This window comes from Cetorhinus maximus, chromosome 23, assembly GCF_964194155.1.
Source record: "Cetorhinus maximus chromosome 23, sCetMax3.hap1.1, whole genome shotgun sequence".
NCBI lineage: Eukaryota > Metazoa > Chordata > Chondrichthyes > Lamniformes > Cetorhinidae > Cetorhinus > Cetorhinus maximus.
The window spans coordinates 22,497,855-22,515,878 of NC_135901.1; the positions used below are offsets into that span (position 1 = coordinate 22,497,855).

General features: G+C 45.6%; 4 protein-coding genes and 1 pseudogene across 4 annotated transcripts in view; 3 read left to right on the top strand and 2 right to left on the bottom strand.

The window, feature by feature from the left end:
- LOC144696907 (uncharacterized) overlaps nt 1-18,024 on the top strand; it is a 75,509-nt gene that overhangs the window by 42,468 nt on the left and 15,017 nt on the right. The gene's annotated exons all lie outside the window — the stretch shown is intronic.
- LOC144697452 (uncharacterized) overlaps nt 1-18,024 on the top strand; it is a 35,958-nt gene that overhangs the window by 15,888 nt on the left and 2,046 nt on the right. Inside the window, 1 exon segment of the mRNA XM_078569428.1 lies at nt 12,161-12,279. Coding sequence (XP_078425554.1) covers nt 12,161-12,279 — 119 coding nt within the window.
- LOC144697021 (uncharacterized) lies at nt 456-4,819 on the bottom strand. Its single transcript, XM_078568789.1, has 2 exons — nt 4,514-4,819; nt 456-1,887 (listed from the first exon to the last, which is right to left on the bottom strand). Exon 2 carries the CDS (start codon nt 1,776-1,778, stop codon nt 738-740), a length of 1,041 nt encoding a protein of 346 aa, XP_078424915.1. The 5' UTR covers nt 1,779-1,887; nt 4,514-4,819; the 3' UTR covers nt 456-737.
- The window catches only part of LOC144697420 (uncharacterized), a 45,004-nt pseudogene continuing 33,614 nt past the window's right edge, over nt 6,635-18,024 (bottom strand).
- Nucleotides 15,059-18,024, top strand: part of LOC144697113 (uncharacterized) — a 425,270-nt gene continuing 422,304 nt past the window's right edge. Inside the window, exon 1 of the mRNA XM_078568938.1 lies at nt 15,059-15,177. The gene's annotated coding sequence lies outside the window, so the exon portion shown is untranslated. The remainder of the gene's footprint in view (nt 15,178-18,024) is intronic.

The window sequence follows — 18,024 nt, forward strand, 5'->3', positions numbered from 1 at the left end:
TTGGATGAATTAATGAATCCAATCTTACGTTCATATCACCTGCACAGTCTTTTCCCAGTGAGAACATGTTGGTGATTCATCAGGTCAGTTGATTCCGTGAAACTCTTTCGAGTTATCAACAGTCACAGATTGCAACTCTTTCGAGTACAATCACAGTTCTTGGTTTCCGGGAGTGGGACATGAACCCACAACCCTCTGATTCAAAGGCGAGGGTGCTATGAACTGAGCCACAGCTGACACCTCTAAGATAATGAGAGAAGGTGGTGTAAGTAATTTGAGATCCAATTAAGTTAACCAATTGTCATGTTACAACAAGCCCCACTCAGAGCAGGCAAATGGCGTCTCGCCAGTGTGAACTCTCTGGTGTGTCAGCAAGTTAGATGACTTAATGAATCCCTACCCACAATCGGAGCAAGTGAATGACTGTCCATCAGCAGGCTGTATGACTGAGTGAATCCCCACCCACACGTGGAGCAGGTGATTGGTCTCTCTCCAGTGAGAACGTGCTGGTATTTGAGAAGGGTGCATGTCTGATCAACTCTCTTCCCACATCCTGAGCATGGGACAGCCTCTCCCCAATGTGACTGCGCTGGTGGACAGTGAAATGAGATGACTGCCTGAACTCAGTCCCACAGTGGGAGCACTTGCAAGGTTTCATATCAGTGAGCATTTTGGTGGAACATCAGGTCTCCAGAGCTTTTATAGCACTTCCTGCAGCCTGGGCATTTAAAAGGTCTCTAGTCAGTGTGAACCTGTTGGTGTTTCAGTAAATTGGATGAGGTAGTGAATCCCTTCCCACAATTGCAGCAGGTGAATGGCCTCTCCCCAGTGTGAACTCGCTGGTGGGTCAGCAAGTGTGATAAGCAAGTGAATCCTTTCCCACACACAGAGCAGGTGAATGGCCTCTCCCCAGTGTGAATTCGTTGGTGCATCAGCAGGCGGGATGAAATACTGAATCCCTTCCCACATTCAGAGCAGGTGAAAGGACTCTCCCCAGTGTGACTGTGCTGATGTACAGTGAGTTCAAATGATCGCCTGAACCCAGTGCCACATTGAAAGCACCTGAACGGTCTCTCATCAGTGTGAACACGTTGATGGGACATCAGTTCCCCAGAACTTTTATAGCACTTCACGCAGTCTGGGCATTTAAAAGGTCTCTCAGCAGTGTGAACTCGCTGGTGCGTCAGCAGGCGTGATGAACATGTGAATCCCTTCCCACACTTGGAGCAGGTGAATGGCCTCTCCCCAGTGTGACTGCACTGGTGAGTGAGCAGGTGGGATGACTGAGTGAATCCCTTCCCACAGTCAGAGCAACTGAACGGTCTCTCCCCAGTGTGAGTGCGCTGGTGGGCTCGCAGTTGGGATGACTGAGTGAATCCCTTCCCACAGTCAGAGCAGATGAATGGCCTCTCCCCAGTGTGAATTCGCTGGTGTGTCAGCAGGTGAAATGAGGTAGTGAATCCTTTCCCACACTTGGAGCAGGTGAATGGTCTCTCCCCATTGTGATCTCGCTGGTGTTTCAGCAAGCTGGATGAGTGAGTGAATCTCTTCCCACACTCAGAGCAGGTGAACGGCTTCTCCCCAGTGTGAGTGCATCGATGAGTTTCCAGGTCAGACGGGTAATTGAATCCCCTCCCACAGTCCTCACATTTCCATAGTTTCTCCATTGTATGACTGCACTTGTGTTTCGACAGGCCAGATGATCGGCTGAAGCCTCGTCCACACACAGAACATGTGTACAGTTTATCTCCACTGTGAACGGTGCTTTTTCCTTCCATGTTCAAAATCAAATGATATTCCCGTTATGATAAATTTGAAGGCTGCATCAGATCCTGATGTGATGTTTGGTTTGAGTTTCCTCACTGCAAATCCTTCCCTTCTAGCACCCTGTGAAATTAATTTAAAATAGAAAAAAGACAGTGAGAGAGAACCTACAAAAGCACAAAGAGAGAAATAGAGTGAGAGAGAGGGATGGAGCAGCAGGGGGCAAGGAGAAGGATTTTAAATATTTACAACTTGACCAGAACTTTGACAGAACCTGCCAAACTTTCAAACTCCACCACCCAGAAGGACCAGGGTAACAGGTGTATGTGAACACCATCACCTACAAGTCACTCACGGTCTTGACTTGTCTGACATCCAGTAATGGATGAACAAAAATTTACTCCATTAAAATATTGGGAAGCCCAAAGCCTCTGTCTTCAGTCCTCACTACAAACTCCATTTCCAACCACCGACTCCATCCTGCTCCCTGGAACTGTGTGAGGCTGAATCAGACTGTTCACAACCTCGGTGTCATATTTCACCCAAAGATGAGCTTTCAACCACATATCCACATCACCAAAACCGCCTATTTTCACCTCAGTAACATTGCCCGACTCTATCCTAGTTTCAGCTCATCTGCTGCTGAAACCGTCACCCATTCCTTTGTTACCTCTAGGCTTAACTATCCTAATGTACTCCCAGGCAGCCTCCCACATTCAACTTCCTCTAATGTTGAGCTCACCCAGAGCTCCATTGCCATGTGCTTCCTTGCACCAAGTCATATATGTCCATCACCCCTATGCTCACTGACTTACAAAAGCTCCCATTTAATAAGTACCTACATTTTTAAATTCTCATGCACGTTTTCAATTTCCTCCATGCTCCCTATCTTTGTAATCTCCTCCATGCTCTTGTCCCTCCCTGTCTCTGTAATCTCCTCCATACTCTTGTCCATCCCTGGCTCTGTAATCTCCTCCACACTCCTGTCCGTCCCTGTGTCTGTAATCCCCTCCATGCTCTTGTCCCTCACTGTCTCTCTAATCTCCTCCAGTCACACAATCCTCTGAAATATCTGCGCCCTTATAATTCCAGCCTGCTGACCACTCCTGATTTTAATCGCTCCACTGTTGGTGGCCCTTCTTTCAGTTGCCAAGGCCACAAGCTCTTGAATTTCCTCCTTAAACCTCTCCGTCCCTCTACCTCGCTTTCCTCCTTTATAATACTCCTTAAAACCTACCTCTGACCAAGCTTTTGGTCACTTGCCCTAATATCGCCTTATGTGGCTCGTTGTCAAATGTTCTTTTGTAAAATTTATGTGAAACATCTTGGAACATTGTATTGCATCAAAAGCACGACATAAGTACAAATTAGTATTGTTGACTTGGACATATATGGCCTTCATCATCACTGGGTAAATAACCTGTAACTCCTTATCTAACATCTTTGTGGGAGCACCTTCGCCACACGGACTGCAGCGGTTCAAGAAGGTCAAACCTCAGCTTCTCCACAGGCAACTGGGGATTTGTAATATCTGCTGCTGGTCCTGTTGGTGAAAGGACAGGGGCATGGGACTAGCTGATTTGCCCTTGTCAAGAGCCAGCCTGAGCACAACGTGCTAAATAGTCTTCTTCTGTATTGTAATCACTCAATGATTCTATGACTCAATGAAAAAGAACCCACGCTGGAGGCCAGAAATCAACTTCTGCCACCAAAGCCCACCGTGATGCAACCCAGCTCTTAATCAGTCTGTCTGTGTTTCCAGACTTGGTTCTCTGAGTGATGCCTGGAATAAAATAATAGCAAAATACTGCAGCTGCTGGAAATCTGAAATAAAAATAAAAAACGCCGGGAATACTCAGCAGGTCGGGCAATTTCTTTGGAGCGAGAAACAGCATTAACATTTCAGGATGCGCAGAATGAATTACGGGGAATAAAAATGGTGCAGAATTTGACGGGCAGTATTAGGTCATAAGTGGAAGAGAAATGGACAATAGCGCAGGTTAAACAAGACGTGACGATGAAAGATCATGTGGGAAGATGGAATGGTTGGGGGATGGGCAGCAGTGGAACCTCATTTAAACATAGTCAATGGAAGTAACTGTAAAATACTAAACATAACTACAATACATTCATTATCAGAGGCAGAGGAAGTTAGATAATGGCAGAGAGGTGATCAGGGAGGGCAGAGGTGAAATAGACCAATGGATGGACATGGGTTCAGTTCCACTGAAAAGGAGCCAAACTAGCCCCAGAGATGTGGAACTTCATACAAATAACAGAGCATAGAACTAAAAGCTCTAAATTGCAGATCTTCTTATTGTGTCCACGAACAGTCTATACATGGCCCAGCCAGAACTGGACACATTTTTGCACCTTGTTGTTGAACTCGGCAAGATCTGCAACAGTGTAGGGTTCCTCTAGTGATAGGCATTGCAGGAGATGTTGCATAGTCTGTGGCTCAGTTCCACATTCACAAGTTGTCGGGCTGGTTGTATATCCCCATTTGCTTAGTGACACCTTTGAACAACCTACACTAGTCCTAAGTTGGTTAAGGCACTTCCAGGTTAATTGCAGATGAATGGTCAGAAATACCACTGAAACAATTTCAGTTTTCAATTTTAAAATCCCCTGCTGTAGCCTGTAGGTGGCAAGATATCAGAAGCACTGGAGTCCGAGAAAAATCTCAGTTGAGGAAATACCCACGAACTCCAGCCGGAAAAAACATCTATTAACCACTACTGTTTGTTACCTGTCACTCAGCCAATTCCGTATCCTTGTCGTTCGTGTCCCTTTTATTCCATGAGCTAGAAGTTTGCTCTCAGCTTAAAGTCTGTTGTGTGACACTGTATCAAATGTCTTTTGGAAATCCACGTATATCACATCATTGCTCACATTAACCCTCTCTGTTACCAATTCAAAAAACTCCCACAAGTTAGTTAATTATGATATTAAACAGTCTCCCCTCCTGCTTCCTGTAAAGTTAATGATGATTTTTTTTATAAACAAATGCATCAGTGTCAATCCAGGATAGAAATTCACACCATTCCCTCCTCCTGCTCCAGGATCAGTAAAGTTAGTTAAAGATGATTTCTCATTAACAAATCCATTGCTGCATTTCCTTCCTTTACCCACATTTGATAAAAGCAAAAAACTGCGGATGCTGGAAATCCAAAACAAAAACAAAAATACCTGGAAAAACTCAGCAGGTCTGGCAGCATCTCCGGAGAGGAACACAGGTTAACGTTTCGAGTCCGTATGACTCTTCAGCAGAACGAAGTAAAAATCCACTCGGGCCTGGCACCGGGAGAAAGTCCGCAGCTGCCGTTCCGTTCGGTGCAAAGGCACTTTCTTATTGGGGGCGTTGAGGCCTCCACTGGGTATTTGTGAAGCCTCCCCTCCCACCCACTACCCCTAACGCTGCCTCCGCTTATCCGCCTCCTTCCCGCCTGAAGATGAAGCAAACAAGCGTCTGTCCCTGGACATCACCCGCACTGCGCATGCTCCAGATCACAAAGACAGGGGAGTGATTGACGGCAGCTCAGGACCAATAGGAAGAAGGGGCGGGACTGGAGGACCGAGCGGGAGAGCTGGTCATCCAACCAATCGGAGTGAATGAGGGGCGGGGCTGATCCCGGATCTCCCTCATTGGTTGAAACGCTGCATCATTTTTAAAGCTGATTTGTCTTAAACTCCAGGAGAAAACTGGACCTTTCTGTTTGTGGCTTTAACCAGATGAAACCCTGTGGGTGTGGAGCAAACATTTCAACATTTATTAGTGAAATGGATTCATTCAGGACAGACAGCAGGGATGATTTATTTGCAGTGTAGTGAGAAAGGGAGAAAATGACCACGAACTGAATAATCACTAACAGGATATTCATCTCCTCTCTCCGCAGCAGATGAGCAGTGGGTGGAGACAAGTAACGTTATGGAGGTGGAGATATGTGGTATTTGTGATGGTGTGGATAAGTGGTGGGAAAGTCATCTTGGGATCAAATAGACATCAAGATTCTGAACAGTGTGATTCAGCCTCAAGACAGTTCCTAGAGAGGGATGGACTTGGTCGTTAGGGAACAGAATTTGTAGTGGTGACTGTAGACAATAGCTTTGGTCTTCCCAATTGTTAATCGGAGGAAATTTCTGCTCATCCAGTACTGGATGTTGGATAATCGGTTTGATAATTAAGTAACAGTGGAGGAATGAAGAGGGATGGTGCTGAAGTAGAGCTGGGCATTGTCAGTGTTCATGTGAAAACTAACAAGGTGCTTTTGGGTGGTGTCGCCTAGTGGCAGCATGTAGATGAGAAATAGGAGGGACCAAGTCTCGATCCTTGGGGGACACCAAGTTCAAGGTCCTTGCAGAGGAAAAGCAGGTTGGAGATGGGGCAGTAGTTTGCAAGGATGGTGGGGGTCAAGGGTTGCTTTTTTTCAGGATGGTGATGATGGTGGATTTAGAGGTGAGAGGGACAATATCAAAAGAGAGAGACAACCATAAACAGTATTAGCTAAAATGGGGAAAATGGAGCGTCAGCAGTGTAGTGTGATTAGGAGTGAGGGACTAGGAGGTAGGTCTCATGGATAAGATGAGCTCTGACGGGTGTTGATGGGAGATAGGAGAGAAACGGGGGAAAGATGCAAGTTCAGTGCTAAGACAAGGAGGAACTTTGGAGACAGTTTGGCCCGGTGGGATAGTGGAAGGGAGGGAAACAGCAGATGCAGCTGATCAGATTGTCCGAATCTTAGTGATGGAGAAGCTCCATGAGCTCCTCACACTTATTGTTCGAGGTGAGGATGAAGGAGATGGGGAGAGGGAGAGCATTTCAAAAGAAACTAACTTGTGTTGAGATAGTAAAATGATTTGCCACACTGTGTTTAACACAAAATGAATATATTTCACTTTTATCCAGAATATTAACCCCAATAACTGGGCTAGAGTTTATTAACATCAGCAAAAATAGACTACAATGAACATGGTTCAGTCCTGAATATGATTAACAGCAGAATCCAACCCCTGCAGTCACTCATGAACTCGCCGGTGTTTCAGCAGGTGGGATGACTGAGTGAATCTCTTCCCACACTCAGGGCAAATGAATGGCCTCTCCCCAGTGTGAACTTGCTGATGTCTCAGCAGGGTGGAGGACTGAGTGAATCCCTTCCCACACTCAGAGCGGGTAAACGGCCTCTCCCTCGTGTGGATGTACTGGTGTGTAGAGAGTTGAGATGATTGCCTGAACCCAGTCCCACAGTGAGAGCACATGAACAGTTTCTCATCAGTGTGAACACGTTGATGAAGCATCAGTTCACTGGTACTTTTAAAGCACTTCCCACAGTCCAGGCATTTAAAATGTCTCTCCTTAGTGTGAACACGTTGATGGGACATCAGTTCCCAGGAACTTTTATAGCACTTCCCACAGACTAAGCATTTAAAAGGTCTCTCGCCAGTGTGAACACGCTGGTGCGTCAGGAGTTGCGATGACTGTGTGAATCGTTTCACACAGTCAGAGCAGGTGAATGGCCTCTCCCCAGTGTGAACTCGCTGATGCTTCAACAGGTTGTTTGACTTTGTGAATCCCTTCCCACACTCAGAGCAGGTGAACGGTCTCTCTCCAGTGTGACTGCGTCAATGAGTTTCCAGTTCAGACGGGTAACTGAATCCCTTCCCACAGTCCCCACATTTCCACAGCCTCTCCCTGTTGTGACCGCACTTGTGTTTGTCAGATGATCGGCTGAAGTCTCGTCCACACACAGAACACGTGTACGGTTTCTCCCCACTGTGAACAGTGATTTTTCCTTCCATGTTCTAAGTCCAGTAAATTGGGTGACTTCACCAGATCCTGATGTGATGTTAGGTTTGAGTTTCCCAACTGCAAATCCTCCCCTTCTAATCCCCTGTGAAATTGATTTAAAACAGAGAAAAGGGAGTGAGAGAGAATCCACAAAAACACAAAGGTGGATTGTGAAATTGAACTGAATAAATCGAGTAATTTGTGGGGCCAGCACTAGGAAAACGTGACCATTAAAGAAGCCAATTGTCATAAAAACCCAACTGGTTCACTAATGTCCATCAGGGAAGGGAATCTGTCACCCAGCCCGGACCTACACAAGACTCTGGCCTCCATGAGAGGAGAGAGAGGGGTTGGAGACGCAGGAGGTAAGCGAGAGAGATTTTATTTTTCTACAACTCAGACAGAACTTTGACAGAATACCCCAAACCCTTAAACTCCACATCAAGAAGGACCAGGGTCGCAGGTGCACGTGGATGAGTGCAGCTCCCACAACACTCAAGAAGCTTGGCACTGTCCAGGACAAAGCAGTCCGCTTGATTGGCACCACATTCACAAACATTCACTCCCTCCACCACCAATGCACAGTGACAGCAGTGTGTACCATCTACAAGATGCACTGCAGGGATTCACCAAGGCTCCTTTGACAGCACCTTCCAAACCCATGACCACTACCACCTAGAAGGACAAGGGCAGCAGTTAGGTGGAAACACCACCAACTGGAAGCTCCCCTCCAAGTCACTCACCATCCTGACTTGGAAATATATCGGCCATTCCTTCACTGTCGCTGGGTCAAAATCCTGGACCTCCCTCCCTAACAGCACTGTGAGTGCACTTACACCACATGGACTGCAGCGGTTCAAGAAGACAGCTCACTACCACCTTCTCAAGGGCAACTAGGGATGGGCAATAAATGCTGGCGCAGCCAGTGAAGCCAGCATCCCGTGAATGAATTTTTAAAAATCCTTAGTTGCCTCTGGATTTAACTATCCTCACTCACTTCAAGCCGGCCTCGCACATTCAACCTCCCTGTAATCTTGAGGTTATCCAAAACTCTGCTGTGTGTTTACTCACACCAAGTCTTGTTCACGCTTCAGCCCTGTGCTCACTGGCCTACAAACGTCTCATTTAAGAAGCACCAAAATTTAAAATTTGTCATCCTTGTTTTCAAATCCTCCCCATGGTTGCATTCATCCCTATCTCTGTGATCTCCTCCAGCCACACAAACCTCTGAGATACCTGCACTGCTCTAATTCTGGCGTCCTGAGAATTCCTGATTTTACTCACTCCCACCTTGCTTGCCAAGGCCATAACCTGTGGAATTTCCTCCTCAACCTCTCCACCTCTCTCCCACTCTGTTGTTCTTTAAGATACTCTTTAAAAACTAACTCTTTGACCAAACTAGTTGTCATCTGCCCTAACATCTCCATATGTGGGCTTGGTGTCAAATCTTGCTTTAGAACACTCCTGTGAAACACACATTGGAAAGTTGTATTCATATGAACGGTGCTATATAAATACATGTTGTTGTTGCTGTTTTACATATATCACCGTTCCTTCATTTCTGGCTGAAAATCCTATAACTCCTTACCTAACATATGGTAGGAACACTTTCACCACACAGACAGCAGCGGGTCAAGAAGGTCAAACATCTTCTCCACAGGTAACTGGGGACTGGTAATATATGCTGATCTTGTGGGACTAACCGATCAGATCTTGTAGAGAGAGCCAGCATGGGCACAATGAGTTAAAGAGCCTCCTTCTATATGACTTGAAGAAAATGGACCTGTAGTGGAGTACAGGGGCGAACGTCTGCCACCAATGCCTATCCTGCTACAAACTAGCTCTGGGTTGGTCTGTATGTGTTTCAAGACTCGGTTCTGCAAATAAAGCCTGCAATAAAACAAAAGGAAAAGAAATGAATTATAGTGCAAGTAAAACAATTCCTGAATATAAAAGATTCTGTGGGAAGATAAAGCTGGGAAGCCAGCAGCACATGGTCAGGGATGGCCAGTGGTGGAAGCCTCAATTAGACATGATCAGCATAACTATCAGTAAATACTAAACATGGTTAAAACACACCCATTAGAAGAGACAGAGGAAGTTAGTCAATGGTAGAAAGATGATCAGGGAGGGCAGAGATGAAACAGAGGACATGTACTCAGATCCACAGTAAAGGAGCCACACCAGCCCCAGAGCCATGGAACCTCTCACAGATAACGGAGCACAGAACTTAAAGCTCTAAAATGCAGATGAATGGTCAAAATACTCACCTCTGAAACAACTCCACTGTTTTCAATTTTAAAATCTCCTGCTGGAGCCTGCAGCTGGAAAGATATCAGAAGCACTGGAGTCAGAGAAAAATCTCCCAGTTGAGAAAATACCGGGGGAGCAGGGTGATGTCACCGTGCAATTGTCGGCGTGTGATGACATCACAGACACGAACACAGAACATCTGGGTCTGTGCAAACCAGTGATCATCACACATTATGAAGGATGTGAGGGCCCTTGAGAGGGTGCAGGGGAGATTTACCAGAATGGTTCCAGGAATGAGGGATTATAGTTGCAAGGTTAGGTTGGAGAAATCGGGATTATTGTTCTTCTTGGAGTGAAGCCGATTGCTGGGAGATTTTATGGAGGTGTACAAGTTTATAAAACAAAAATAAAAATAAAAATACCTGGAAAAACTCAGCAGGTCTGGCAGCATCTGCGGAGAGGAACACGGTTAACGTTTCGAGTCCGTATGGCTCTTCAACAGAACTTATGCTAGTTTTATACCAGGTAGATAAAGATTAACTGTTCCCATTAACTAATCAAAAAGATTTTGTGCAAGAGATACAGAAGGGGGATGTGAGGAAGAACTTCTTTTGACGCAGCGAGTGATAATGTCTTGGGTAATGAGTGGGCCTCTGGATTACTGATCCAGTGACATTACCACTGGGCCACTGTCTCCCGCTGGTCTCTTTGTTTGAGGTTGTTCCCGGAGAGAAGCCGGAAGCGGCGGATAGTGAGAGTGGAGAATGTTCATTGTTTAATATTCGGCTCTGGGGCCGCACTCGTGATTTGTAAACCTCGCCCCCCTGCACGGGGTTTATTAACCCGCTCCCGACAGTGACCGCTCACCTGACAGCTCACCATGCCCGGCTGATTGACGGAAGCTCCGGACCAATAGGAGGCGGGGTTCGAAGACCGAACGGAAGCTGCTTGTCCTCCAACCAATCGGAGTTAATGAGGGGCGAGGATTTCGCGTCACGACTTGAGCTTTGCGCATGCGCGGCACCGAGCAATCCCTGGTGCTGAATCCGAATGAGAAACAACAGGAGAGCAGGAGATGAATGGAGCGGTTTAGGCGGGGAGGATTCATACATATACTATACAGGCGTAAAACTCCGAAAATCAACGTATTAGATTTGCATCAACGGTCCGCCATTGTTGGAGGGGGCAATATGCAGCGGAGAGCATGCGCGATCGCCATCTTTATAGGGGCAAGTCCAGATGAGCGCATGCGCTGTCATCCTGGACCCGGAAGTGGGAATGTTGTGTTTTTTTTTGTCCTGGGCTGACAGTGATGGATTTTGGAAACTCCTTTTACAGGCAGATTTGCTGACTAGAAACGAAAACTAAGCATCACCTCAAGATCTGACAGAGTCAATCGATTCATCAGGGCCTGAACGTCATCAGACATTGAACATGGAAGCAAAGAGCCCTGTTCAAAGTGGGGAGAAACAGTTCATGTGTTCCGAGTGTGGACGAGGTTTTACCCGATCATCTGACTTTTCAAAACACATGCACAATCACACTGGGGAGAAGCCTTGGAAATGTGGGGACTGTGGAAAGGGATTTAATTACCCATCAGAGCTGGAAATTCATTCGCGTATTCACACTGGGGAGAGGCCGTTCACCTGCTAGGTGTGTGGGAAAGGATTCACTCAGTCATCCCAAATTCTGAGACACCAGCAAGTTCACTTTGGAGAAAGGCCTATCACCTGTACTCAATGTGGAAAGTGATTTCATGTTTTTTCGCATCTTTTGTCAGACTCTCGCGGTCACACCAATGAAGGATTGTTAAAATGTTCTGACTGTGAGAAGAGATTTAAAAACACAAGGCATCTGCTGAAATGCCAATGCATTCACACTGGGGAGAGGCCATTCACCTGCTCTGTGTGTGGGAAGGAATTCACTCAGTCAACGCAGCTCAATAAACATCAACTTGTTCACAGTGATAAGAGACCGTTTAAATGTTCTGACTGTGGGAAAAGGTTTAAAAGCACAGGGGATTTGCTGAGACACCAACCCACTCACACTGGTGAGAGGCTGTTTAGCTATACTGTATGTGGGAAACAATTCACTAATTCATCCCAGCTTTCTGAACACCAGCGAGTTCACACTGGGGAGAGACCATTCATCTGCTCTGAGTGTGGGATGTGATTCATTCGGTCAAGCAGCCTCAATCCACACCGACTAGTTCACACTGATAAGAGGTCGTTTAAATGTTCTGACTGTGACAAGAGTTTTAAATGCAAAAGGGAACTGCTGAGGCACCAGAGCACTCACACTGGGAAGAGGCCATTCACCTGCTCTGCATGTGGGATGGAATTCACTGTCTCCTGCAACCTGCTGAAACATCAGCGCACTCACACTGGGGAGAGGCCATTCAGCTGTTCTGTATGTGGGAAATGATTCATTAATCCATCTCACCTCACTGAACATCATCGAGTTCACACTGGGGAGAGGCCATTCACCTGCTCCCTGTGTGGGAAGGGTTTCACTCGGATAAGCGCCCTGATTTCACACCAACTTGTTCACGCTGTTAAGAGACCATTTAAATGCTGACTATGAAAACAGTTTTAAACGCAAAAGGGAACTGCTGAGACACGAGCGCAGTCACAAAGGAGAGAGGCCATTCCCCTGCTCCGTGTGTGGGAAGGGATTCACTGACTCATCTGGTCTGCTGAAACACCAGCGTATTCACCCTGGGGAGAGGCCTTTCACATACTCCGTGTGTGAGAAGCGATTTAATCTATCATCCACCCTGCTGAGAAACCAGCGAATTCACAACTGACTGCAGGGATTAGATTCTGCTGTTATTTCTGCTGCATTCTCACAGTTGGGGTTTGTTGCTGCAGATGTTAATAACTGGGCTGAAGTTTAATACTCATATACATTTAATCTGCATGTTGTATAAAGTAAAGCGGGAAGGGTCACTTTTTAAAAAGCTTACTTCCAGTAATGGAAACTACCATGAATGTGGTGAATCCCGGTAAAACAATTAGGAAATGAAAGTAATGTTTGTGTCTGGACTTTGTTTTTGGATTACTGTGGGTCAGAGCAGGATGTGTGAGGGCAGTTCGGGGTCAGATGCTGAAATACTGCACCCCACAGGAACATCACAAACTTCCCTTCCTGGCGCATCTCAGGGTCAGACACCTGCATCTCAAGGGGACATCACAAATTGTTCCTTTCCGGGACAGCTCAGGGTTGGATACTGAACATCCTGCCCCACAGGGATATCCCAAACTGGCCACACTCTGAGATAATCATTGCTGGAGGAACAGCAGCCAGGACATAGGAACAAGATGAGGCCATTCAGTCCCACAAGTCTGCTCCCCCATTCAATTAGATCATAGTTGATCTGCACCTCAACTTCATTTTCCCATCTTCGAACCATTTTCTTTGAGATCTTTATTTAACAAGAATCTATCGATTCCCAGTTGAAAATTTCAATTGATCCCCGGCTTTTTGTGGAGATTGGTCCAGATTTGCATCACCTTTTATGTGAACAAGTTGTTTCTGATTTCACTACACGGGTTATGTATCAAACAATGGCTCAATGTCGAACACAGACACCATGGACACAAATCCAGTTACCCTGTGAGAATACATGAAGCTGGATAGAGGTCACTGAACTGAATTCTGACCACAGAAAGTTCACTTGAGCACAACCAGGCTGAACATGAAGATAAGGCAGAAACACAAGCAGATGTGATAGTTGACAATTAACCATAAATCAAACTGAATTAGAATGAACATTGGAGGAGCTTGATTAGATTCATAATGCAGAATCAATCATAAACTGAGACAATTTCTTTATGGATAATGGAAAATACTGGACAAAGATAGGAATGATTTCAATCTGAGAGGATGAGGAAAGGCTTGGTAGAGGATAGCTAGTTTTCTTCAGCTACTGTAGTTCAGCACTCTCACAAGGAAGGAGGCGGTTAGATTATCTAAGTACCACGATTAAGTTGCAAAAGTAAATTCAAGACTTTTTTTGGAGTGGATATACAAAGGAGATCTGTCAGTTCGGTGGCAATCGGAACTTTTACGGTTATTAATAAAGAATAACTTCACATTCCCACCTCTGAGTCAGAAACCGCATTGCAGACAGTCCTGGTGAGTGGAGATGGCTTTCCAGCTCATTCTGGGTTGATGTCAGGCAGGATCAGTGTGTCCGGCGGGTCTGACTGTCCACTCCCATTGTGCGAGTTGTGGGGACTCATCAAACTCTCCCGGTTGAAGCCGGACCAACAGATCGGCTGGAATTAAATGGTTCCAGTCATAGAAGGAGCTTTAAACAGCCTGTGAATTCTTCCATTAATTCACACTGGTCTCCAAGGGATGAGTTCAAAGAGAAACAATCACTACACTGTACACTAAACAACTTTAGATCTTAAACTCCCCCTCCCCCCATCCCCACCCCGTTTCTTTTTCCCCCCCCACCCGCTTTTTTTTCAATAATTTATATAGATTCTTCTTTCCCCACCTATTTCCATTATTTTTAAATCTAAAACTAAAACCTTTAGTCTTTCCACCCCACCCCCACTAGAGCTGTACTTTGAATATCCTGTTTTCCATTCTTAATTAGCACTTTTCTCAGACAAAGACCACCACCTTCAACACCTCTTTGACCCTTTTGTCTGTGACATCCTTTGATTATCTGCTCACACCACACCCTCAATGTGTCTCTTCACCCCCCCCCCACCCACCTTAAACCAATTTATATTTCTCCCTTGCTGAAACTATGCTGCAGTTCTGCCGAAGGGCCATGAAGGCTCGAAACGTTAACTGATTTCTTCTCCGCCGATGCTGCCAGACTTGCTGAGTTTTTCCAGGTAATTCTGTTTTTGTTTTGTTTTACTACACTGTAATTTCCTGAAATAATCCCTGCTGTCTGTCCTGAATGAATCCATTTCAGTAACAAATGTTGAAATGTTTGCTCCACATCCACAGGGTTTCATCTGTTTAAAGCCACAAACAGAAAGGTCCAGTTTTCCCTTGGAGTTTGAGACAAATCAGCTTCCAAAATGATGCAGTTTCAGCCAATGAGGGAGAGATCCGGGCTCAGCTCCGCCCCTCATTCACTCCGATTGGGTGGAGGACAGCTGCACTAGATCGGTCCTTCAGCCACACCCCCTCTTCCTATTGGTGCGGAGCAGCCATCAATCACTCGCCGGGCGTTGTGATCTGGAGCATGCGCAATGCGGATGATGTCCATGGACAGACGCTTGTTTGTTTCATCATCAGGCGGGAAGGAGGCGGAGAAGTGGAGGCAGCGTTAGGGGCAGTGGGTGGGAGGAGAGGCTTCACAAACACCCAGTGGAGGCCTCAACGCCATAAACAAGAAGCTTCAGGTACTTTATTTGCATTAACGGAGCGGTATCTTTCTCGGTGAAAGGCACAGGTTAACGGCCGCCATCGTCATGGGGGTTGCGCATGCGCGGTCACCACTCTCCCTGTCAGCAGGAATGTCAGAGACAGAGAGTGAAACAGGCACAGAAACAGCCCCTTCGGCCCATCGTGTCCGTGCCGGCCATCAAGCACCTATCTATTTTCCAGCACCTGGCCCGCAGCCCTGTCTGATATGGCGTTTCAAGTACTCATCTAAATACTTCTTAAATGTTGTGAGGGTTTCTGCCTTTACCACCCCCGTCAGGCAAGTGTGGTCCAGATTCCAACCACCCTCTGGGGGAAAATAATGTTTCCTCAAATCCCCTCTAACCCTCCTGCCCCTTACCTTAAATCTATGCCCCCTTACCTTAAATCTATGCTGTTATTGACACCTCCGCTAAAGGGAAAAGTTTCTTCCTATCTACACTATGCCCCTCATAATTTTGTATATCAATGTTGTGAATTTCTATCCTGGACTGACAGGGATGGATTTTGGAAACTACTTTTACAGGAGGTTAGAAGAGGGTTTGGAGGTAGAAAACTCAAACCAAACATAACATTAAGTCTCAATTAATCAGAACCTCAATATCATCGGCCTTTGAGTTTAAGCATTGAGTTCCAGGTCATCACCACTCACTGTGTAAAAAAAGCCCTTACTCTCATTCCCCCTGTATAGCTTGCTCAAAATCAAAATTTTCAATTTGTGTTTGTAATCCTTTTACAGCAGATAATGGGAACAGTTTTTCTTTATGTGCCTTATCTAAACCTCTTATAAGCTTGTACACCTCTATCAACTCTCCTCAATCTCCTTTGCTCCAAGGAGAACAACCCCAGTTCTCCAACCTAACATTGCAACTAAAATCCCTCATCCTTCGAACCATTCTGGTAAATCTCCTCTGCACCCTCTCACATCCTTCATAATGTGTGGTGATGACTGGTTTGCACAGACCCAGATGTTCTGTGTTTGTGTCTGTGATGTCATCACACAATTGCGCGGTGACATCACCCCGCTCCCTGGGTATTTCCACAACTGGAAGATTTTTCTCTGACTCCAGTGCTTCTGATATCTTTCCATCTGCAGGCTCTAGCAGGAGATTTTAAAATTGAAAACAGTGGAATTGTTATTCAGCATCCATCTACAATTTAGTGCATTTAATGCTATACTCTGTTATCTGTGAGAGGTTCCATGGCTCTGGGGCTGGTGTGACACCTTCACTGTGGATCTGAATCCATGTCCATCCATTGCTCTTTTTCACCTCTGCTCTTGCTGATCACCTCTCTGCTGTTGCCTAATTAATGGGTATATTTTAGTTACGTTTGGTATTTTACTGTTACTTTCACCGACCATGTAAAAATGCATTTTCCATGGCCGCCCTTCCCTCAACGATGTGCTGCTGGCTTACCAGTTTTATCTTCCCACAGTATCTTTCAGTCAGGAATTGTTATTCCTGTGCCATGGTCCATTTCTCTTCCACTTCTGAGCTTATAATGACCATTAAATTCTGCACCATTTTTATTCCCCATAATTCATTAACACACTGAAACGTTAACTCTCCACAGTTATTGCCTGACCTGCTGAGTATTTCCAGCATTTTTGTATTTTCTTTCAGCTTTCCATCAGTTGCAGTATTTTGCTGTTATTTTATTACAGGCGGCACTCAGAGTTCAGAGACACAGGCAGACCAGTGAAGAGCCAGTTTATGTAGCAGTGTGGCTGTTACAGAAGTCCCTGGCCTTCAGTGCAGGTCTATTTAATAGAATCAGAGTATGATAAAAAAACAGGAGGCCCTTTAGCCCATCGTGCCCATTCTGGTTCTCTGCAACACCAAATCTGTTAGCCCCACTCCCCTACCCATTCCTCATAGTCCAGCAATTGTGTTTTTCTCTTCAGGTGATTATCCAGTTCCCTTTTGAAAACTTTTTTTTGCATCAGTTTGAGCTGGAGGAGAAGCTGCTGGGTTTAACCAGGACTTTGGAACCCAGTCGGACCCAGAAATTTCCAATGCGAAATTGTCAAGGGAGGTAGATTTCAGGAGAGATAAGGTTGTTGACCGGACACTGTCCAGACAATGTAAAAGAGTATTGTTTTAGGAAAAAGTATTTCTGTAGATGCTTTCAATCTACTTTACATATACATATTTTTAAAATTTATCCTTGGGATTGGGTGTCACTAACAAGGCCAGCAGCAGATATTGCCAATCCCCAGTTGCCTGTGGAGAAGATGATGTTTGAACTTCTTGAACCGCTGCAGTCCGTGTGGTGAAGGTGCTTCCTCAATGATGTTAGCTGAGTAGTTACAGGTTATTCACCCAGCGATGATGAAGGAACAGTGATATATGTCCAAGTCAACAACAACAATGTGTGTTTATATCGTGCCTTTATGAACTAGAATATTCCAAGGCATTTCACAGAAATGTTTCAAAGCAACATTTGACACCGAGACACATCGGGAAATGTTAGGGCAGGTGACCAGATTTTGGCGAAATAGGTAGAAGCATCTTAAAGGAGGAAAGCAAAGTCGAGAGGCAAAGTGGTTTAGGGAGGAAATTCCTCAGTCATGGAAGCTGAAGGTGTGGGAACAGTTAAAATCAAGAATGTTTAGGAGGTTGGAATTAGATGCGTGCAGATATCTCGGAGGGTTGTGAGGCGGAAGGAGATCACAGAGATAGGGAACAGTTGGGGAGGAATTTGAAAATAAGTCTAAAAGTTTTAAAATGTAGGTGCTTCTTAAACAGGAACATTTGTCAGTCAGTGAGCACAGGGGTGATGGGTGAACAAAACTTAGTGTGAGTAAGCACACGGGTGGCAGA

Coding starts and splice junctions, on each gene's coding strand:
- LOC144697021 (XM_078568789.1), bottom strand. CDS start 1,778: ATGGAAGGAAAAAGCACCGTTCACAGTGGAGATAAACTGTACACATGT.